Consider the following 19,213-nt stretch of genomic DNA (forward strand, 5'->3'; position numbering starts at 1 on the left):
CCCCAAAGCTGAATGCTTAATCAGCAGTGGAGAAAGCTGGGAATAACCTGATTCATATACAGAGCCCCCCAGATGCTCAGGTACTGGCAGCCCTGGTATGGGCATCCACTTGTGGAAGTGGACGAAGGCAGAGCTAAAAAAAGGATGATGTGTTGAAAAATTGTTTAGGAAGAAATTAGAGCCCTCTGGCCCCCTTCTCTACTATGTAGCTGAGTGACTACCCACCTCTACCAGTACAGAAGTTAAGGGATGGGGTGTTATTCTGTGAATAGAATAACAGTGAAACAGAGTCTCAAAACTGGGGACACTAGGTATAGTCGAGGATAAAGGAGAATACTAGAAACAGAAGAGTTCAAATTTAAATACCTTTCCCACAAAGGTTCAAAACCAAAACAGCATTGAACTTCTCAATAAAATATTGGAAGTTCGAGGCAGCAGAAAAATGTCTTCAAAATTCAGAGGGAAAAATTATTTCCAACCTATAATTCTATAGCCATCAGAATTAGCACGTAAGGATAGCAACATGGACGGACATGGAGACTGTACTAAGTGAATTAAGTCGGAAAGAGAAAGACATATATGTTTTCATTCATATGTGGAATCTAATTTTTAAAAATGATACAAATGAATTCATTTACTAAACAAAAACAGACTTACAAATATCAAAAACAAACTTACAGTTACCAAAGGGAAAACATGTGGAGGAAGGATAAATCAGGAGCTTGAGATTTATACACATATACATAGATAACCAACAAGGATCTACTGCACAGGGAACTCTACTCAATATTCTGTGATAACCAATATGAGAAAAGAATCTAAAAAAGAATGAATATATGTATACGCATAACTGAATCACACTTTGTTGTACATCTGAAACTAACACAACATTGTAAATCAACTATACTCCAACAAAAAAAATTTTTTTCTTTTAAAAGAAAAAAGGGTATATAAAGCCAACTTTTAGGCAGGTAGTTTTTTAAAAAATGTATTTCCTATGTATGTTTATTCAGGAAACTACTGGAAGGAATGCTCCCTAAAATGAGAGACTAAACAGAGTAGGGCAATGACTTGGATTCCAGGAAACTAGGGACCTAAAACAAAACCGAGGCAAAGGAAATCTCAATGATGGTCAAGGGATATCCCATGACGGCAACAGTCTAGACTGGATCTAGGACACACTGAGATTGCTTTAAAGATAATCATTGACAGAACACCCCAAACATTTGAATATACAAGGAGAAAACATACACCAGAGGAAGTTTAGAGTTAATTTAGACAGAAATATTAATACATGAAAAACAAAGAGAGTTATTAATTCCCCCCAAAATCCAAAGTATTATTCCAGAAAGAAAAGGTAAACCCAGTAATTTACCTTGCCCAACTGTGAATAACATTTACATAGTCATGATCATGTAAACACTGTTTTAACTAAAATGATATATCTGTATTGAGGCAAGACAGGAAGTATGCGTGGTGGGGGATGGGGTTTGCTGAGGGCAGGAAAGGATACCAGTTCCTCCTATTCCATAGATGTCAATGGATAGACCTTAAAACTAGAAGAATGAGAAGAGTTACATTAAGATGTGATGTAAAGACATGGACGAAAATTTCAAGGGAATCTGCTAAAACAAAAACTGAAAGTGGCTGCTTCTTTCTTTGGAGTGTAAAATGATAAAGGTGGAGGATTACTATTTTTCATAAGAAGCGTTTTAGAATTAAATTTACATTTTGTGTATGAAGCACTCTGATAAAAGTAAAAATAAAATTAAACAATAACCCTGCCTCTAACAACTTGGCAATCAAGATAAAAAGACTGGTAGCTGGAGGATTTTATATATTTTATACAGAAAAGTTTATTCAAAAAGGTTGAAAATTTTAAGTAGCTCAATTATACTTCATGGTTATTGGGAGTAAAGGGGGTGAATGAGAGAAACTTATGCTCAGGTGATGAAACACCTTTTGCTAAATGTACCTTCACTAACTGAAAATAGGGATGCTATTCAAAATACAAAAGGTGTATATTTAAATGTGATTTGGGCTTCCCAAGTGGTACTAGTGGTAAAGAACCCATCTGCCAATGCAGGAGACATAAGAGGTGCAGGTTCCATCCCTGGGTCGGGAAGATCCCCTGAAGGAGGGCATGGCAGCCCACTCCAGTATGCTTGCCTATGAAATTCCATGGACAGAGGGGCCAGGCAGGCTACGGTCCAGTGTCACAAAGAGTTGGACACTACTGAAATGAGTTAGCATGCATGCACACAAATGTGATTTACAACCTCCCAGACGTCCCTTTCACTAGACCCTATCTGGAAATTTGAGTCTCTCCTGTGATACTGCTTATTAAGACCACACATACAGTCTATTTAAATCAGTGTGAGCTGGATTATTTTCTAATTTGGAGAATTTTTTTTAGTTACAAAAGTTTGAAGCTTAGAACTTTATGTCAGGGGCAATTTTGTTCCATGAGAGAGGCTTGGATTTAGTTTATTTGCTTAAGAAACATCTATGTTTGTACATATAATCAAGTACTGTAAATATATAAAATTAAAAGTATATAAAAGTATGTAAAAATCAAGTATTCTTATATATATATATGTATATATACAAATGTATGTGTGTTTATTATGCCAAGGATATATGTATGTTATTCTTCAATAAATACTGCAAACAATATAATTAGCTGTATCTTTGAAAGAGAGAATGGAACTAGATTCACTGAGAGACAACAGAATGCTAACAGCACAGTTCCTGCAGCCAAGCATCCTGAATTCAGACACCAACTCGACCACTTATTAGGTGGGCACATCACTTAACTTTTCTGTGTTTCTGCGTCCCCATGCACAAAAAGGAGATAACAACGATGGGAACCTTAGAGTACAGTTGAGAGAATTTACTGAGCTGATACGTGTAAAGCACATACCATAGTGGTTGCCAAACAGTACATGTTCTATCAGGCATGTTGATGGTGATGCTAACAATACCTTACAACCCATCACCTATAGATCCCAACTACTGAACATACATACATACATGTTCCCATGGGTATTTACAAAAGTTTTCTTGTCTTTGAACTAAAACACCTTATTCTCATCTTTGAACTTTTCCAGTAGGGAAAAAAAGACTAAGAATAATATCAAAATTTTAAGGATAGCAAAAATATTCCTTTTTCCCTCCACCTAGTAATGCCTAGTTAAAGGCATAAATGCTGCCTTAACTGCTATGTCAAGTTCCTGGACAAGTTACATCAAAAATTCCACCTCCTCTTTTCATGTTTTGAACTTACATTAAGTCAGTCAGATCAGCTTTTTTTAAATTAAGAGTAAAATTAATTTTTGTTCTTATTCATATTTTGCAGTTTTTATAATGAAATACAGTGCCATATGGCCAATGAGTGCTTAACAGTTCTTTCAATGAACTTTCATAAAAACACTAATAAATGAAATAAGCATTACTTAAGCTTTTATATAAAATATTTCAAATACTTTTTACTTTGAAGAAAACAGATTCATTTAAATTTTTTCATTTCTAACTTCTACCAATATAATGAAAACAAGAAAGAAATCTGCCTTAACAAAGCCAATCAATGTATTGAGTGCTAATATTTATTGAGGATATTAAACTTTACAAGCAGTTGAGAAATATAGGAAAAGACATGTTCAATTATGAAGAGCCTTTTTATAAGAAATATGTTCTATTAATATAAAACTTGGCCTCATCCTATCCAGTTTTATGAACAGAGGACTCAGATATATACTATCTAAAGGAAACAAAGAATCCTGTATCCAATGTACCATAAATAGTGTGTGCATGTGTGTGTGTGTGTTTGTGTGCACTCAGTCATGTCTGTCTCTTTGCAACCCCATAGACTGCAGCCCACCAGGCTCTTGTTTCCACAGAATTTTCCAGTCAAGAATACTGGAGCCTACTCAGTAAGAATACCATGTCCTACTCCAGAAAATCTTCCCCACCCAGGAAGTGAAACTGTGTCTCTTGCATCTCCAGCACTGGCAGGCGGATTCTTTACCACTAGTGACACCTGGGAAGCCCTACCATAAATAGACAAAATAGTTATTCTCCAAACTGTTTTCCTGGAAAAGAATTTTTACATTAAAGCAAAACTGTATGTCTTTCTCCTAAGTTTTTCTGTGCCAGCAAGCAGATAATCAACTACATATCACAGAACCTCCACAGTGAGGATATGTTTCACTGAGCGAAAAGTAAAAATTATAAACATTGTAAAAGTTACTTTAAGCTGCTAGTCTCTTAATTTATAAGTAAAGACTCAGGTTTTTTTCTTAAGTAACATTCAACACAATTTAAAACCACCAAAGTCAGATTTGCTTATCTTGGAAAATAAATACAACCTGAGACTCACCTCTCTGAAAATAAAAACTATTTCAAAATATAACATACTTGACCAGACATTTGAATATTTTAAAAACATGGTGCCTTTTGACTCCTACTTACATACTACGTAACCAACACTTTTAATAAACAAAAAGTTTGATGAAAGCCTGAATTCACTAAATGATAAATGATAAACTCCAGTCTCTACCCTGTCAAATGCTAAACTCTGCAAGCTTTCAGTGTTAAGTATCTCTGTGTCAGTTGTTTATTTTTCCTTTCCCAGTGATTGGAGGTTTAAAAATATTATATTACTTATAGTTAGTAAATAAGAGAATTCCACTGCTAAATATTTGTACAAGATAATGGAACGGCCGACATTCTGTTAAGAATCCACCCAGATGAAACTACTAACAGTCCAAGAGCACTTATGCTTAGAACACATCCCTATACAAAGCCTTTGTTTTAGCCAAGTCTCAAAACGATGTCATAGCAGACATAGGCTTGGTACTTTCTGAAGGCCAATTACTCACTATGCTTCATGTATTACAAAAATTTCCAAAAAAAGGCAACATTAAATTTCCTTTCTTTAAAGAGTCATAAATGAGACGAGTTCAATCTAGTTGAAAAAAAGCTAGAACCATACACAAGTTTTTGAAGAAATAAAGTCTTGTCATTCTTGAGCCCATGCAGAAAAGTGAGCTAAAGTAAGAAAGTGATTGGTAAGCTGTAGTCCTTTGTGCATGCTTACATTTGAGTACAAATATAGAAAACTTTTTGTAATAATGTATCTTAATTTGCCCTCCTTTCCATCTCATTGACACTGGTAATTGTTGAGCTAGTTTCTCTATCAGAGATGCTAGTGAAGTTCATATTAGTAGGTGTTCGCTTCACACGCAGTTCAAACTATGAGACAGAGAAATGTGTTATGCCAGGATCAGAGGGACTCAGCCAAGGGCTATGGGTTCTCAGGGTCAGTGATGTATATATCGTGACAGGTAAACCATTAAGGGTGAGACAATAAAGCAACTGGTCACGCTAGATGGGTCACCACATGTATAGTTTCTGTTGCTTTGTAAGCCAGGTCAGCTAAAGTCTACAAGCTCGGCCCCATTGAAAAAGATTTACAGGGTGTTACTGATCTTAAGAAGAGGCTGTGTCTATGTATTACTGGGTTATTCCTCAAAATGCAAGACAGGGGTCTCCATCACCAGAACCTGGGTAGGAAAGTTCAGAGCAAGTATCCTAAGCAACACAGTCAAAGGACAATAGGCTCAATTAAATCCAAATCATGCCTCTCACTCAGACCCAAATGTGGCCAGATCCCTTGCAAACACCAAAGGGGCAGGAGTCATTACCACAGGCATCTTTAAGACAACATCAGTTACAGCAGGCTAGGAAACTGGAAATTTTAAGAGATTTATTAAATAAAAAGAGAATACATACTTTACTATCTACAATAACTTTTGAATTGATCTATATTTGCAAGATTATATTCTAAATCACATTCTTTTGCTTTACCTTTATTTTCAGACAAGATATACACTTTAACTGATCTTTCTACATTTTCTAGGAAAATCTCAAACCAACTTGTTAAAAGAGTTTTAAAGAAATTCCCTGGTGGTCCAGTGGTTGGGGCTCCACACTTCCACTGCAGAGGTCACAGGTTCATTCCCTGCTCAGGAAACTGGGGTTTTCGCAGGCTGCATGGCAAGGCCAAAAAAATTTTTAAAGAGTATTAAAGGGGAATGTTTTCTTTAAATTTTATAAATCCATGAATACAAATATTTATTCCAAGTGAAGAAGTTTATTCTATCTTTTTAATAAATCTAGTCTAGTAAACTTTCTTCCTGAACCAAAAATATGTATTTTCCTTTTTAAAATAATGAAATGTAAGAACACAAGCCTGTCCACAGTCGCTTAAAGTTCAGGGAAAGAAAATCATATATGAATAACGATATAATTACAAAATTGTAACCAAAGTGCCCAAACATCAGTAATAGAATTTAATTGGTGGAAGACACAATTTAATTGCACAAATTACAGATGAATTTTTTTAATGCATGTTTGTTACAACAAATAAGAATGTTGAAAAGTTGAGATCCTTGAAGACCTGCTTTTATAGACAGCCTAATAATAATTTGAAAGGTCCATATCCATCATCATTAGATAAGTGCTTCTAACATGCTTAAAAATTTTGTTCTCAAACAAGTTAAGCAGTTCTGTAACAATCCTCTGTTACTAGACAACTGTTTATGGAACGTTTTTTCCCCTGAGTCTGGGAAACTGTGGCAGCATTCCAAAGAACTACTGTTCTGACCATTCCACAAGAGCCCTTGTCTGGCTGGTCTCCCTGAGGGCACCCTTGCCCCGTACCCAGTTTCCTGGTGCCTACTTTAGCTTGATATGACTATAATTTTGCTATTAAACCTGAATTCAAAACATCCAGAGTAATAACATTTTTATTTCTGATGTACATCTGTGAAAATTTCTAAAACCTTTGCTAGACTGTCCCACCTGAAAACCTTTATTCCTTCATTAGTAAAGGCACATTGGAAGAAGAAAAATACATCTTCCATTCTCTCTTCTATCATTAAAAAAGTTTCTCTAAATGTAGAGTCTGCTTAGCCCAAAGCAGCAGGATTGGGTAGCGATCCTCTGCTGGGTAAATGAGTTAAAAGCCAGAAGAAAGTAAGAAGGGATACTGCTTCAGGGTTATGTGGCAAAAGATAGAGCAGATCACATCACTCTTCAGCTCCCAAAACTTCACACTGCAGAGTATATGCACAAGATATTCAAGACATCTCCATAATTTGGCTTAAGTCACACAGTCAAGTCTTAGCCCTGCATGCCTGGCACATATCTCTCCAATGACCTACACACGCCCTTTGCCAAGCACTCCATGAGCTTCTGAATCTTACCACAATTACTCTCTCCACTGGCCTTTCAATTCCTCAAAGCCCCTTGCTTCTCCAGAAAAGGTCTTTCCATCAACCTTCGCCCAGCTCTGCCCATGATTCACCGGAATTCTGCCTTCCCACTCAGATCTCAGCTCAAACTCTTCCTCCTGTCGCTATTAAATACTTCCGGTAGAAGAGGCTATCTATCCTTCCTTATAGTTGTTGTTGTTTTATTTTAAGTACTTTAACAACACATAAAAGAGCTTTTAGAATTAAAGTATTTTAATTACAAAAGGAAAACTTCTCAGGGTCTCCTTAAAAGTTATCAGTCCCTGTCTTCAACTCAGCCATGTAAACTCTGCACAGAAACTTGAAAAGTTATATTTTAAATGCTTGTTTCCTAGAAGAGTCACTGAACAGATTCATATTTTTACTTAATTAGAAACAATTTTGACATTGGATATATAATCTAATAAAATTCCAATATTCTAAAAGATGTTTCTGAAATGTCTTCACAGCTGTGACCATATTGAGAAAATGCATAGCTTCCAAATTATAAAGTTTTACAGGGAAGCCTGGCATGCTGCAGTCCATGGACTTGCAAAGAGTCGGACACGACTTAGCAACTGAACAGCAGCATCAAAAACTGAAATAATACGGTAATCTAAAGAAAATTCAGGGATAATCGCTTATTTCTGAATAATTCAAATATATTGCTTAAGAGGAATACTAAGTGATACAACTACAGTGCTTATATACTTAAACTAAAATTAGTGTTTCTGTCATGTGAACTTAGAATATTCATCTTAATCTGAGCACATCATTGGAGCCTGTTATCACCATGTATCTGAATAAAGAAGGAAATGGGCACTTCCCTGGTGGTTCCCAGTGGTTAAGACTCCAAGCTACCACTGCAGGGGGCACAGGTTCCACACATGGTCGGGAAACTTCCCTGGTAGGTCAGCAGTAAAGAATTTGCCTACCAATGCAGGAGATGCAGGTTCGATCCCTGGGTTGGGAAGATTCCCTAAAGAAGGAAATGGCAACCCACTCCAGTAATTTTGCCTTAGAAATCCCATGGACAAGGAGCCTGATGGGCTACAGTCCATGGGGTCACAAAAAGGTTGGATGAAATTAAGTGACTAAACCACCATCACCTACTGGAAACTAAGCCCCTGCATGCCACACAGCATGCCCCCCCCCAAAAAAAAAAGAAAGAAAAGAAAAATTCACATTCTTCAGATATTGCATACAATATTAAACTTCATTTTTCCAGAAAGTCTTTCTAAAAGTTATTTTCCTCATTATAGCTTAAATAATCAATTCTTAATTCTCTCATCTTTTGTGTCATTCGCTTGACTATTGATTTAGCTCTATTTCCTAAGTCTTCTAGACACTGATATGATTTCAAATGAATAGTTACTGCTTCACCTAGGCCAAAGGAAGTCAATAGCAAACATGAAAGCAAAAACTCTACACAATTGCTGAATTAGCCTCAAGGTAGCATTTGCTGAAATCACCCATTTAAGAGCATGTGCTGCCAGAGAAATATCTGTCACTGAACTCCCCACAAACTGGGGACATTCACCAAATCAATGGGTATAGATTTATATGGCTTACATTTAGCCAAAGCTATCACAAATGTATATATTAAGAAACAATATATAACAAAGCTTAAAACGCTTACTATGACAGAGTATACCTAAATTATACCAAAGTCAGAAATACAAAACCTTGAACCATTCATACTTCAAACCCTAAAGTAAGCAAAAAGTCCAAAGAACACTCCAGATCCTGTCACAAAAACCCCCCACTAAGGGCAGGAATATCATGACACTTCCTTTCAAATACATTTGCTTATGTGCTTTCCTGGGGTATAATTAGAGGCAAACTGGCCAGCTTTGTTTAAGAAACCAAGATGTGTAAACTGAGCCTCTGTATGCAGAAATGTCTACATCATATTTGGTTTCCTCTGACTGAAATTTTTGTGAGTTTAACAACTAAATTTTAAAACTACAACTTTAAAAGGATTCATGTCAATGTATGGCAAAACCAACCAATATAATATTGTAAAATAATTAGCCTCCAATAAAAAAAAAATAATAAAAAAATAAATAAATAAAAGAATTCTAGTTAACATGCCAAAATAAAATGCCTATATTGAATGGGGTATGTTTCTATTAGATGAGAAACACACAGATACTGAATAATCCTGTTTCTTGATGTCAAGTAATACAAACATTACTATCATGTGCAAAATACTATCTCAGCAAGGTATGCTGAATTCAGCTGTCTTCCATCCAGTCCCAAAGTCTTGGTCCAGACCCCGTCCATGCTTCCAAGGACTAGGGTTTGTGCTCAGTCGATCAGTCATGTCTAACTCTCTTGTGACCCCATGGACTGCAGCCTGTCAGGCTCCTCTGTCCATGGGATTTCCCAGGCAAGAACACTGGAGTGGGTTGCCATTTCCTTCTCCAGGGGAATCTTCCTGACCCAGGGATCGAATCCAGGTCTCCTACTTGTGTATAACCACTAACCAGCCTTCCCAAAGCCTCCACTCCTAAATGTTATCATTTCACAAAATGCTAGACACACTCATTGACCATAGTCCAAGGGAAAACATCAGACTCTCTTACAAAGATCTTCATGGTCTTCAGACTGCTTCAGCCGCTTTGCACTGACACCATAGCCACCAGAATTTCTAAGTTTTGCCTAAACTAGCCATGTTCTTTCACGGTTCCTTTTTTATATATATATAAGAAATGCTTGTTTAATGTGGTTTGTTTTCTTCTTTTTACAAAAATTAATTTATTTTAATTGGAGGCTAATTACTTTACAATATTGTAGTGGTTTTTGCCATACACTGACATGAATCAGCTGACCCTGAGGGATGGGATGGGGAGGGATGTGGGAGGGGGGTTCAGGATGGGGAACACATGTACATTGTTCTGTATCTTTGCACACAGTCTGTATCTTTGCACACTTCCCTCCTCCACCAGAAAACTCATACACTTTCAACATCCAGCTCAAAGACTCTCCTGCAATATCTACTGGAAACCTCCAACTGCTCCTTATTCAGGGTTCCCACACTAAATTATTTATAACTTTAAAACTCTATTTTGTTCTTTTATTTTCTTTGCAGTCTCCCATTTCATCTCTGTATCTCGTGTTTATCACAGACTGGGTACTCAATATATGTTTACAGAGGGGAAAGGAAAGAGAGGGGCAGAAAAGAGTCAAGAAGGGAAAAGAGAGGCGGTCTGATTTTTGGATAGGATAAGAGAGAACTAAGCTTGGGGCTTCCCTGGTGGCTCAGAGGTTTAAGCGTCTGTCTCCAATGTGGGAGTCCCGGGTTCGATCCCTGGGTCTGGAAGATCCCCTGGAGAAGGAAACGGTAACCCACTCCAGTATTCTTGCCTGGATAATCCCATGGACGGAGAAGCCTGGTAGGCTACAGTCCACGGGGTCGCAAAGAGTTGGACTGTGAAGAAAGCTGATCGCCGAAGCATTGATGCTTTTGAACTGTGGTGCTGGAGAAGACTCTTGAGAGTCCCTTGGACTGCAAGGATATCCAACCAGTCCATTCTAGAGGAGATCAGTCCTGGGTATTCATTGGAAAGACTGATGCTAAAGCTGAAACTCCAATACTTTGGCCACCTCATGCGACGAGTTGACTCACTGGAAAGACTCTGATGCTGGGAGGGATTGGGGTCGGGAGGAGATGGGGACGACAGAGAATGAGATGGCTGGATGGCATCACTGACTCGATGGACATGAGTTTGAGTGAACTCCGGGAGTTGGTGATGGATAGGGAGGCCTGGCGTGCTGTGATTCATGGGGTCGCAAAGAGTCGGACACGACTGAGTGACTGAACTGAACTGAAGCTTGGATTTTTAGAATTCCTTTTGCAATAAGGACATTAAAAGATTATATACCTTTAAAAGTTGAATGACTACTGAATATGTCGGAATTATAGATGAAGCATATTTAAGTCTTATAGAAGTTGTGCCAGCAATTAATTAAATGTATTCCAGTCATTGGGTGGTGGAGTGAAACATGTACAGACTTTGAATGTAATTTGTATCTAAATGCTGATGAAAGCAACTAGCAGCTGTGTATCTTTGGGCATCTTACTTTCCCTATAAGTTGCTATAAGTATTTTCTGAGAAAACAGAATGAAACTCTGGGCAGATGCTGAACATGTAATCAATAACATGATGGACCTTGACTTAGAAATAAAGGTGCTAGGCTATCAACTAAAACTATCTGCAGATAATAGAGATACTTAATAGTTTAATTTTAACTTAATAGGTTATCAGTAGCTGTATCACTATTAAATATGTAACTACTTGAAAGAAGAACTTTGAGTCTGTAGGAAATTAACAGAAATTTAAAGATATTCCAGTTTTGCATTATGATTTTAAACAACAGAACACCGAGGATGGTTTATTTCTCCATGGCCATTAAAAATGTACCTGATTTCCATCAAGAGAATCATTTCAAATCTGGTTCAACCACCAGATACTTTAAGAAAGTTTAAAGTGCTTCCACATAATCACTAGCTATGTGAAAATTTTCTGGGCTAATAAGGGTGAAAAAAAAAAAAACCTTTCCATTTATATATAAGGTACTGATCTTACACATGTAAGATGCATGCAACTTAATTTCTGACCAGGGCCTGACAAGTAGTGGATTGCTGGCAGTTGAGTATATATTAACATCGCACTCTGACAAATGACAGTCTCCTGATGGTGACATTCAGCTGCTGTCGATATTGTAAACACGTCTGTTCAACCAGTTTACATTTCCTCTGAGCTGGCACCGCTTTCCTAATGCCTATGTTAATAGCAAGGTAGAACTGCAATAACAAATGAATTTCATTTAGTCTACAGCTAAAAGCCTTGGGAAGTACCCATCTAAAGCGTAAAACCAATTTCCATTTAGCTTTGATTTCTCTTTAAAACAGAAAGGAAGTTCTGCTACTGAAATTACTTTGAAAGTCATGGCACATTCAAGTTTATCTTCTTAGTCATTTTGGCTTGTCTTCCCAATATAATTGGGATTTAATTTGCTTTTGAACTGTGGTGTTGGAGAAGACTCTTGAGAGTCCCTTATACTGCAAGGAGATCCAACCAGTCCATTCTAAAGGAGATCAATCTTGGATGTTCATTGAAGGGACTGATGCTGAAGCTGAAACTGCAATACTTTGGCCACCTCATGCGATGAGTTGACTCACTGGAAAAGACTCTGATGCTGGGAAAGGTTGGGGGCGGGAGGAGAAGGGGACGACCGAGAACGAGATGGCTGGATGGCATCACCGACTCTGTGGACATGAGTTTGAGTGTACTCCGGGAGTTGGTGATGGACAGGGAGGCCTGGCGTGCTGTGATTCATGGGGTCGCGGAGAGTCGGACACGACTGAGCGACTGAACTGAACTGAACTGAATTACTCATAATCTCTTCCTACAAATACATTGAAGTTTCTGTTCTGTGACAGTTTCACATTTATAAGAACAAATCTGGTTACAGTAGGGTTGCTAACTTCAGGAAATAAAAATACAAGATGCTCATTTAAATTTGAGTTTCAGATAAGAAAATAATGTTTTAGTAGATGTATATCCTAAGTGTTGCACGGGAAATACTTATACGAAAATATTCTTTGTTGTCTAGCTGAAATCCAAATTTAATTGTATGTTTAGGAAACTTAAATTAGGGTGTTTTAACAATTTGCATCTATAATTCAATAGAAGGGTCAAATTCTTGATCATGATTCTCCATAAATGTTTTCCTACAGATGGCCTCTTAGCCTGCAGTTGTTTCTTTGGGGGGTAGGGGTAGGAGTCGGATAGTGAGTAGGAGAGTTGCAAAGCTAGGTTTTGAGCCTCCCTCACTTTTTCTTGACCAGTCAGATGAATAATGGCATTTTGACTTTGACTTATGCTTTAGCAGCACCATCGCCCAGTTGTCAGCTCTTTTTTTAGTAATCATTCAAGAGATATGGCAGCTCTCAGAGATACGAGTTGTCTTTAAAAAAAGAAAAATGTTTCCTCCTCTAAGCTGGTTTACAGGTCTTAAAAGTGAAGCATGATTTTGAATACAAGGAAGTGCATAAGTTGGATTGAATGCATTGGGCTTTCTTAAAATTTACAACTAAAATTAAGGAACCTTGCAAATATTTTTTTTTTAATTAGGATAAAGAGCTAAAGGACACAAAGGAAGAAACCACGAGCGCTGCCTTGCAAATATTTGCCAAAGACCTAATAACCCATCATAACCTGCATGAGTGCTGCCCCACTTTAACAAGCCACTATTGTCTGAACCTGTCTAACAGCCAGGTTCCTGCCTGAAAATCTCATCCATCATCGTCTTCCAGACACCATCCTTCATCTGATATGCTGACCACTACTACTCACACTGTTCTAATTTTCTGGTTATTATTTGAGTTCATAAAAAAATTATTAAAGCAATAGGCAATAGGTTCATATTATCAAGCTGTTTATAGTCTGATAATTTGGGCTGGTTATAAAAAAAGGAAATTTCTAATAAGAGAAAAGCACTGAACTTCAAACGTTGAAACATGTCTGTTGGAGACACTGGTAAAAACAAAAAGCCCAGTGAGAATAGACTTGGCAGTGAGAAACATGGAGGTCTGAATCAAAGGTTTACCTGTTAGTGCTGAGTGACCTTGGACATATTAATAAACCTCTCTGAACTTCATTTAAAATTATCTTAGATGATTGTTGAGTTTAAATTGAAAGATTATAGAAAATATTTTATACAACGTAAGATACATAATCCATATTAAACTAAGATACTTAAGCATTTAGGAAAAGGCATCAATTAAAGAGCAAAATCCCTGGAGAAGGAAATGGCAACCCACTCCAGTATTCTTGCCTGGAGAATCCCATGGACAGAGGAGCTTGGCAGGCTACAGTTCATGGGGTCGCAAAGAGTTGGACATGACTGAGCGACTAACACACACACAAAGAGTAAAACAGTGTCGTGAAGGTGTTACAAATATGTTGTTAGAACTAGACTGTGATGGTCTGAAAACCATTTACTCCATTTATTAGCTATGCAAACTTAGGCAAATTATTAATCCAATCTGTGCCTCATTCCCTCACCTACAATATGGGAATAATAATAGTATCTATCTCAGGCTCAGACGGTAAAGAATCCATCTGCAATGCAGGAGACCTGGGTTCAATCCCTAGGTTGGGAAGATCCGCTGGAGGAGGGCATGGCAACCCACTCCAGTATTCTTACCTGGAGAATCCCCATGGACAGAGGAGCCTGACGGGCTACAGTCCATGGGGTCGAAAAAAGTCAGACAAGACTGAGTGTACTAAGTACAGTACATCTCATTAGAATTGTGGAGAGGACAAAACAGTTTAATTAATATAAAACTCTTTATGTAAACCTGTACAGCCTGTAAGCCTTACATTTTGTCAGTACCTGAGAAAGGTTAACTGCTTTTGATCATCATCATCTTCATCATTATTACAATTTCAGGAGGCACTATTTCAGACAACCTGTAACAGGCTGTTAGTATTGAAACAGAAGTATTAGAAGAAATCCCTAGTTAAGAGAACAGCAAGAATAAGAGCAGGAAAGAACACAGTCAGAAAAGTTTGTTCACGGGTCAGAAAATCCAGTTTGACCAGAAAATAATGAAGTAAGAAAGCTAGAAGTGACAGGTGAAGGTTTGATTGCAGAAAAGCTTGATGCAAGATTAAGGTGTCTCTAAACACTTCATTACCCCACCAAGAGTCTGTCAAGGTTTTGGAAAACAGGACTAATGTGATCACTGTAGCATTATATTAACCTGGCAGCACTGGCTTGGGGTAAATTAGAAAGAGACAACAGAGGCAGGAAGTTTGGTTAGGGGGCTATGCAGTGTTTCAGTAAGAAGTCAGAAGAACCTGATCCTGGGCATTCCAAATGAGAACAGAAAAGAAGGCACAGGACATGAAAGTTGTAGAACTAGAACCTTATGGGACTTGGCAACTGTTTAGAGAAAGAGGCTGTGGAAAGAAAGCCAGAGGTGGGAAAAAAAAAACTGAGAAGCAGATTAGTTATGAGCGACAGGTAACTGGGACCTAAGACTGCAGATCATTCTTGAAGCAAAGGATAGGTTGTGCTGGATCTAGACAGGAAACTTGCTAGGAGGAGAGAGGCAGCCTGATGTGAATGGGGAAAAAACTGCCACAGATAGTCAAGGGGAAGAAATGACCAACATGCGGAAGGCAGCTGTGGACGTGGGGAACAGCGATGCACTAAAAGCTGCTTTATGGAAAAGAGTACATCCACTTTTGAACTGTGGTGTTGGAGAAGACTCTTGAGAGTCCCGTGGGCAGCAAGGAGATCAAACCTGTCAATTCTAAAGGAAATCAACCCTGAATATTCATTGGAAGAACTGATGCTGAAGCTGAAGCTCCAACACTTTGGCAACCTGTGAGAAGAGCCGACTCATTGGAAAAGATCCTGATACTGGGAAAGACTGAGGGCAGGAGGAGATGGGGGGGTGACAGAGAATGAGATGGTTGGGTAGCATCATCGACTCAATGGACATGATGGAGTCATGTCGATGGACACTATCTTCTTCTCCAGAAGATAGTGAAGGACAGGGAAGCCTGGCATGTTGCAGTCCATGGGGTTGCAAAGAGTCAGACACAACTGAGCGACAGAACACCAACCAGGCTTTTGTGGGGAGGGGATGGGATACAGCATCATCAAACTACTCCAGTCATCCTCCTGGGATTGAGCTTGGAGCTCTCCTCTAGCTTCAGTACTCATAGTAAATCTTACTAGAGGTCTCTTCAGACAGTAGTGAAACTGTCTATCCACTGCGTATAACCTGGTCTGATGGCAAAGGTTAGTAGTGCCTATATTCTCCAAAGTGTTTGAAGAATGAATGAATGAACAAATTACTGGCTCTTAGATCCTCAGTCCTCCACGCCACCTTTGCATCATAAGGTTCTTTCAGCATCACAAACTAGCTCCTATGCACAAGCCTCTATGATTCATCCTGCCCAAATTATCTTGTCAAATTGTTTTTCTTGCATTCAAATAACCTAAAGGAACGCATAAATGGTTTTCAAAATATGTTCCTAAAAGTCTCTGAGATTCTATGAAATACGTTATCCTACCCCTCCCCATCCCACAGTCCAGGAACCATCCAGAATCATACAAGTTGGGAGGAGGAAGAATCGCATTAATAGTAGCCAGACCTAAATTGACTGTATACATGGGTCATCGTTGTAAGATTGTGGTTTTAGAAAAGGATTCTGAGATTTTAAGTTTTGATATCTTATCCATCCTTTAAACTATGTTTTATATAATGTAAGTCCTTTATGTTTAAATTATTATCCAAATTTCTTAAATTGCAACATAAGGTTCCAAACCCTTCCACCTCCTTTCCCCTGAAAGAAGAACAATGACATATTATAAATAAAATATAATCAAGATCATTGTATACCAAAGTGGAAAGAAGTGAGGAAATGGGCATGTCCCCCTTCTCTGAGGGTAGTTTATTTTCTGCAACATTTTCTGTTTTCCAGTCACGCGACCTGAAGAGTCATCATCCATGAAGCCAAGTAATACATTAACACAGGTTGTTCCTGTGAAATGCAAAGCTTTAGTTTAGCTTCACGCTAAGATTCTGTTTTAATGGGCTCGGGACGGAAGCCAGGCGAGCCCTGGTGTGCAGGAGCTGGCTCCGGAATGAGAATTTGTGCTCATCTCTCCCCAGCTCTATATTCAACGACACTGTGTTGGTAACCTGAAATTGACCATGCTGGGAGTATTTACACCACAGAAATCTTCAAATGCTACAAATCAGGGCTTTTTACTGCTCAGGTATCCAGCATATCAGCACACCGTTAAAAAAAATTTCTTTTAATTTCCCTATAAGAAATGAGTGCACAGATACCACTGAGATCTACTGCAAAGAAAGGGATATACTCAATAAATTGCTTTTTTAGCAGGCTGAAATGTCCACAATTACATGTTAGCAGTCTCAGCTACCTGGTGCCACTAACATATTTATATACTCAATGAGCTTCAAAAATCTATATGTAAACTATATTTTTAATTGACTCAAATGTTTAATATTAAAGGAGGGTTTGCTCATTTCTAAGCTAAAAATCTGATCATAGATTTTGGAATCATAGAAATGGAGTACTAAAGGGAATTTAAGAAGTAATTTAGTCCAATTCTTCCCAAATTAAAAAAAAACAATTAAGATTATGGAAACTGGGGCTCGCTTCTTTTCACTAACCTATGTGAAGGTGATTGGTGCTTAGTCACTCAGTCGTGTCTGACTCTTTGTGACCCCATGGACTGTGGCCTGCCGGCTCCGCTGTCCATGGGGATTCTCCTGGCAAGAAAACTGGAGTGGGCTGCGTATATAAAGGTAGCAGTAGGATCATGATACCTTTCTCACTGTTATCTCACCACCTGAATTCCATATGGGTTTAACTGGTGGGTTTGTTTACAAGAAAGGAGAGAAGAAACAGAATTCCATGATGACATCTCAGTTCAAGTCCCAAAAGGCTTATTGGAGTGGTAATAAGGTCCCTGACACTAGGAAAAAAACTCATACTTTCAAATGAAAATGTCAACACATGGCCTGAGTGAAATAATTAACTAGTGTACATATTTCTACACCTCATCTTCTGAGTACAGCAAACACTTCTACTGACATCATTTCTCATGGAAAGAACACTTCCCCTCTCACAGGATGTTGAACAATGACCACAGATTAGGGAACTGTTATCAGAGTTCCCTACGCATATAAGCTCCTGCACTGATGAACCAATAATACAATACTGGTTGGTCTCTTTAACCACAAAATGATGAGATGTAAACACCATACCCATGCAAGTAGTAACAGATTTCTTTTCACTGTTCCACAGTATCCTAACATCCCCACGATGATGAGGAAACAGCAAACAGCAATCATGACCGGATGAACCACAGGAAAGTAAGTCAAAATGACAGCCTCCTCTACCCTGAAAGAAGAACAGAAAAGATTGTCAAATAGCAATATGCCATCTTGCTTTCTGCACACATAAGCAGATATTCTTCTATGATACTTTCATTAAGTCTTTATATTACAAATAGAATAAAAAGGCACCCAAGACATAGCACAAGATACAACTGACTTGTGCACTGTGCCATCACCAACTTGCTTGTTTTATTTTTTATCTTGTTTGGTTTAGTTTGTTATACAAGTGGTACACACACACAAAAAAACTTCCTATCTCAGCTCATTTAAAATATATTATAACATAGGGATCCCCAGTTTAAATAGTCCATCTAATATTAGCGCCAAAGCCTTAAATTTCATGAGGAAACCGCATGAAACTTTTCACCATTTCCCAGCTGAGAAGGCTCTCGACTCTCCTCTGATCTGGGACTCCACATGCAGTGTGCACTTTTCCAAAGATGTGAAACACTTCTATGGAAAGGAAAATTGGTCTGTATTGTAAGGAGGGGAGGGAGATGCCTTCTCTGCTCAAAAACCATGAAAAATGATTAAGCAGAGCCTTAACGGTAAGAGTAATAACTAAGATAATAAATAACAACCATGGCTAAGTGCTTACTAAGCTCCATCATGTTAAGGACTTTACAGAAATCCTTAGGAAAATTCAAAGAGGTATATAATTCCCATTCAGAGATGAAGAAAATGAGGCTCAGAGACATTAAGTAGTTTGCCATTTGTGATGTTAGTGGATTAATCCTTGAAATTGGGTAAGAAAATGACACGTGGGGTTTGGTTTTCATTAGCTCAGGAATATGAAGGCAAGAAAAAGTTGGCAATTATTTTCTTAAGGAAAAGTAGCTATGCTGTCCATTATAACAAATATGGCATGGTTCCAACATTGCCAGGACAGGCAGGTGGTATTGCCATAACCAGAGATGTCCTCTACAAACAGGAGTATACCTTAATGAAAATTCTAGAA

General features: G+C 38.1%; 1 protein-coding gene across 1 annotated transcript in view; it reads right to left on the minus strand.

Annotated features, from left to right (window-relative positions):
• The window catches only part of TSPAN12 (tetraspanin 12), a 68,553-nt gene that overhangs the window by 32,686 nt on the left and 16,654 nt on the right, over positions 1–19,213 (minus strand). The window contains exon 5 of the mRNA XM_055421168.2: positions 18,124–18,259. Coding sequence (XP_055277143.1) covers positions 18,124–18,259 — 136 coding nt within the window. The remainder of the gene's footprint in view (positions 1–18,123; positions 18,260–19,213) is intronic.

The sequence above is a fragment of the Moschus berezovskii genome, chromosome 3 (genome assembly GCF_049115385.1).
Source record: "Moschus berezovskii isolate FMDL1 chromosome 3, NW_MosBer_1.0, whole genome shotgun sequence".
Lineage (NCBI taxonomy): Eukaryota > Metazoa > Chordata > Mammalia > Artiodactyla > Moschidae > Moschus > Moschus berezovskii.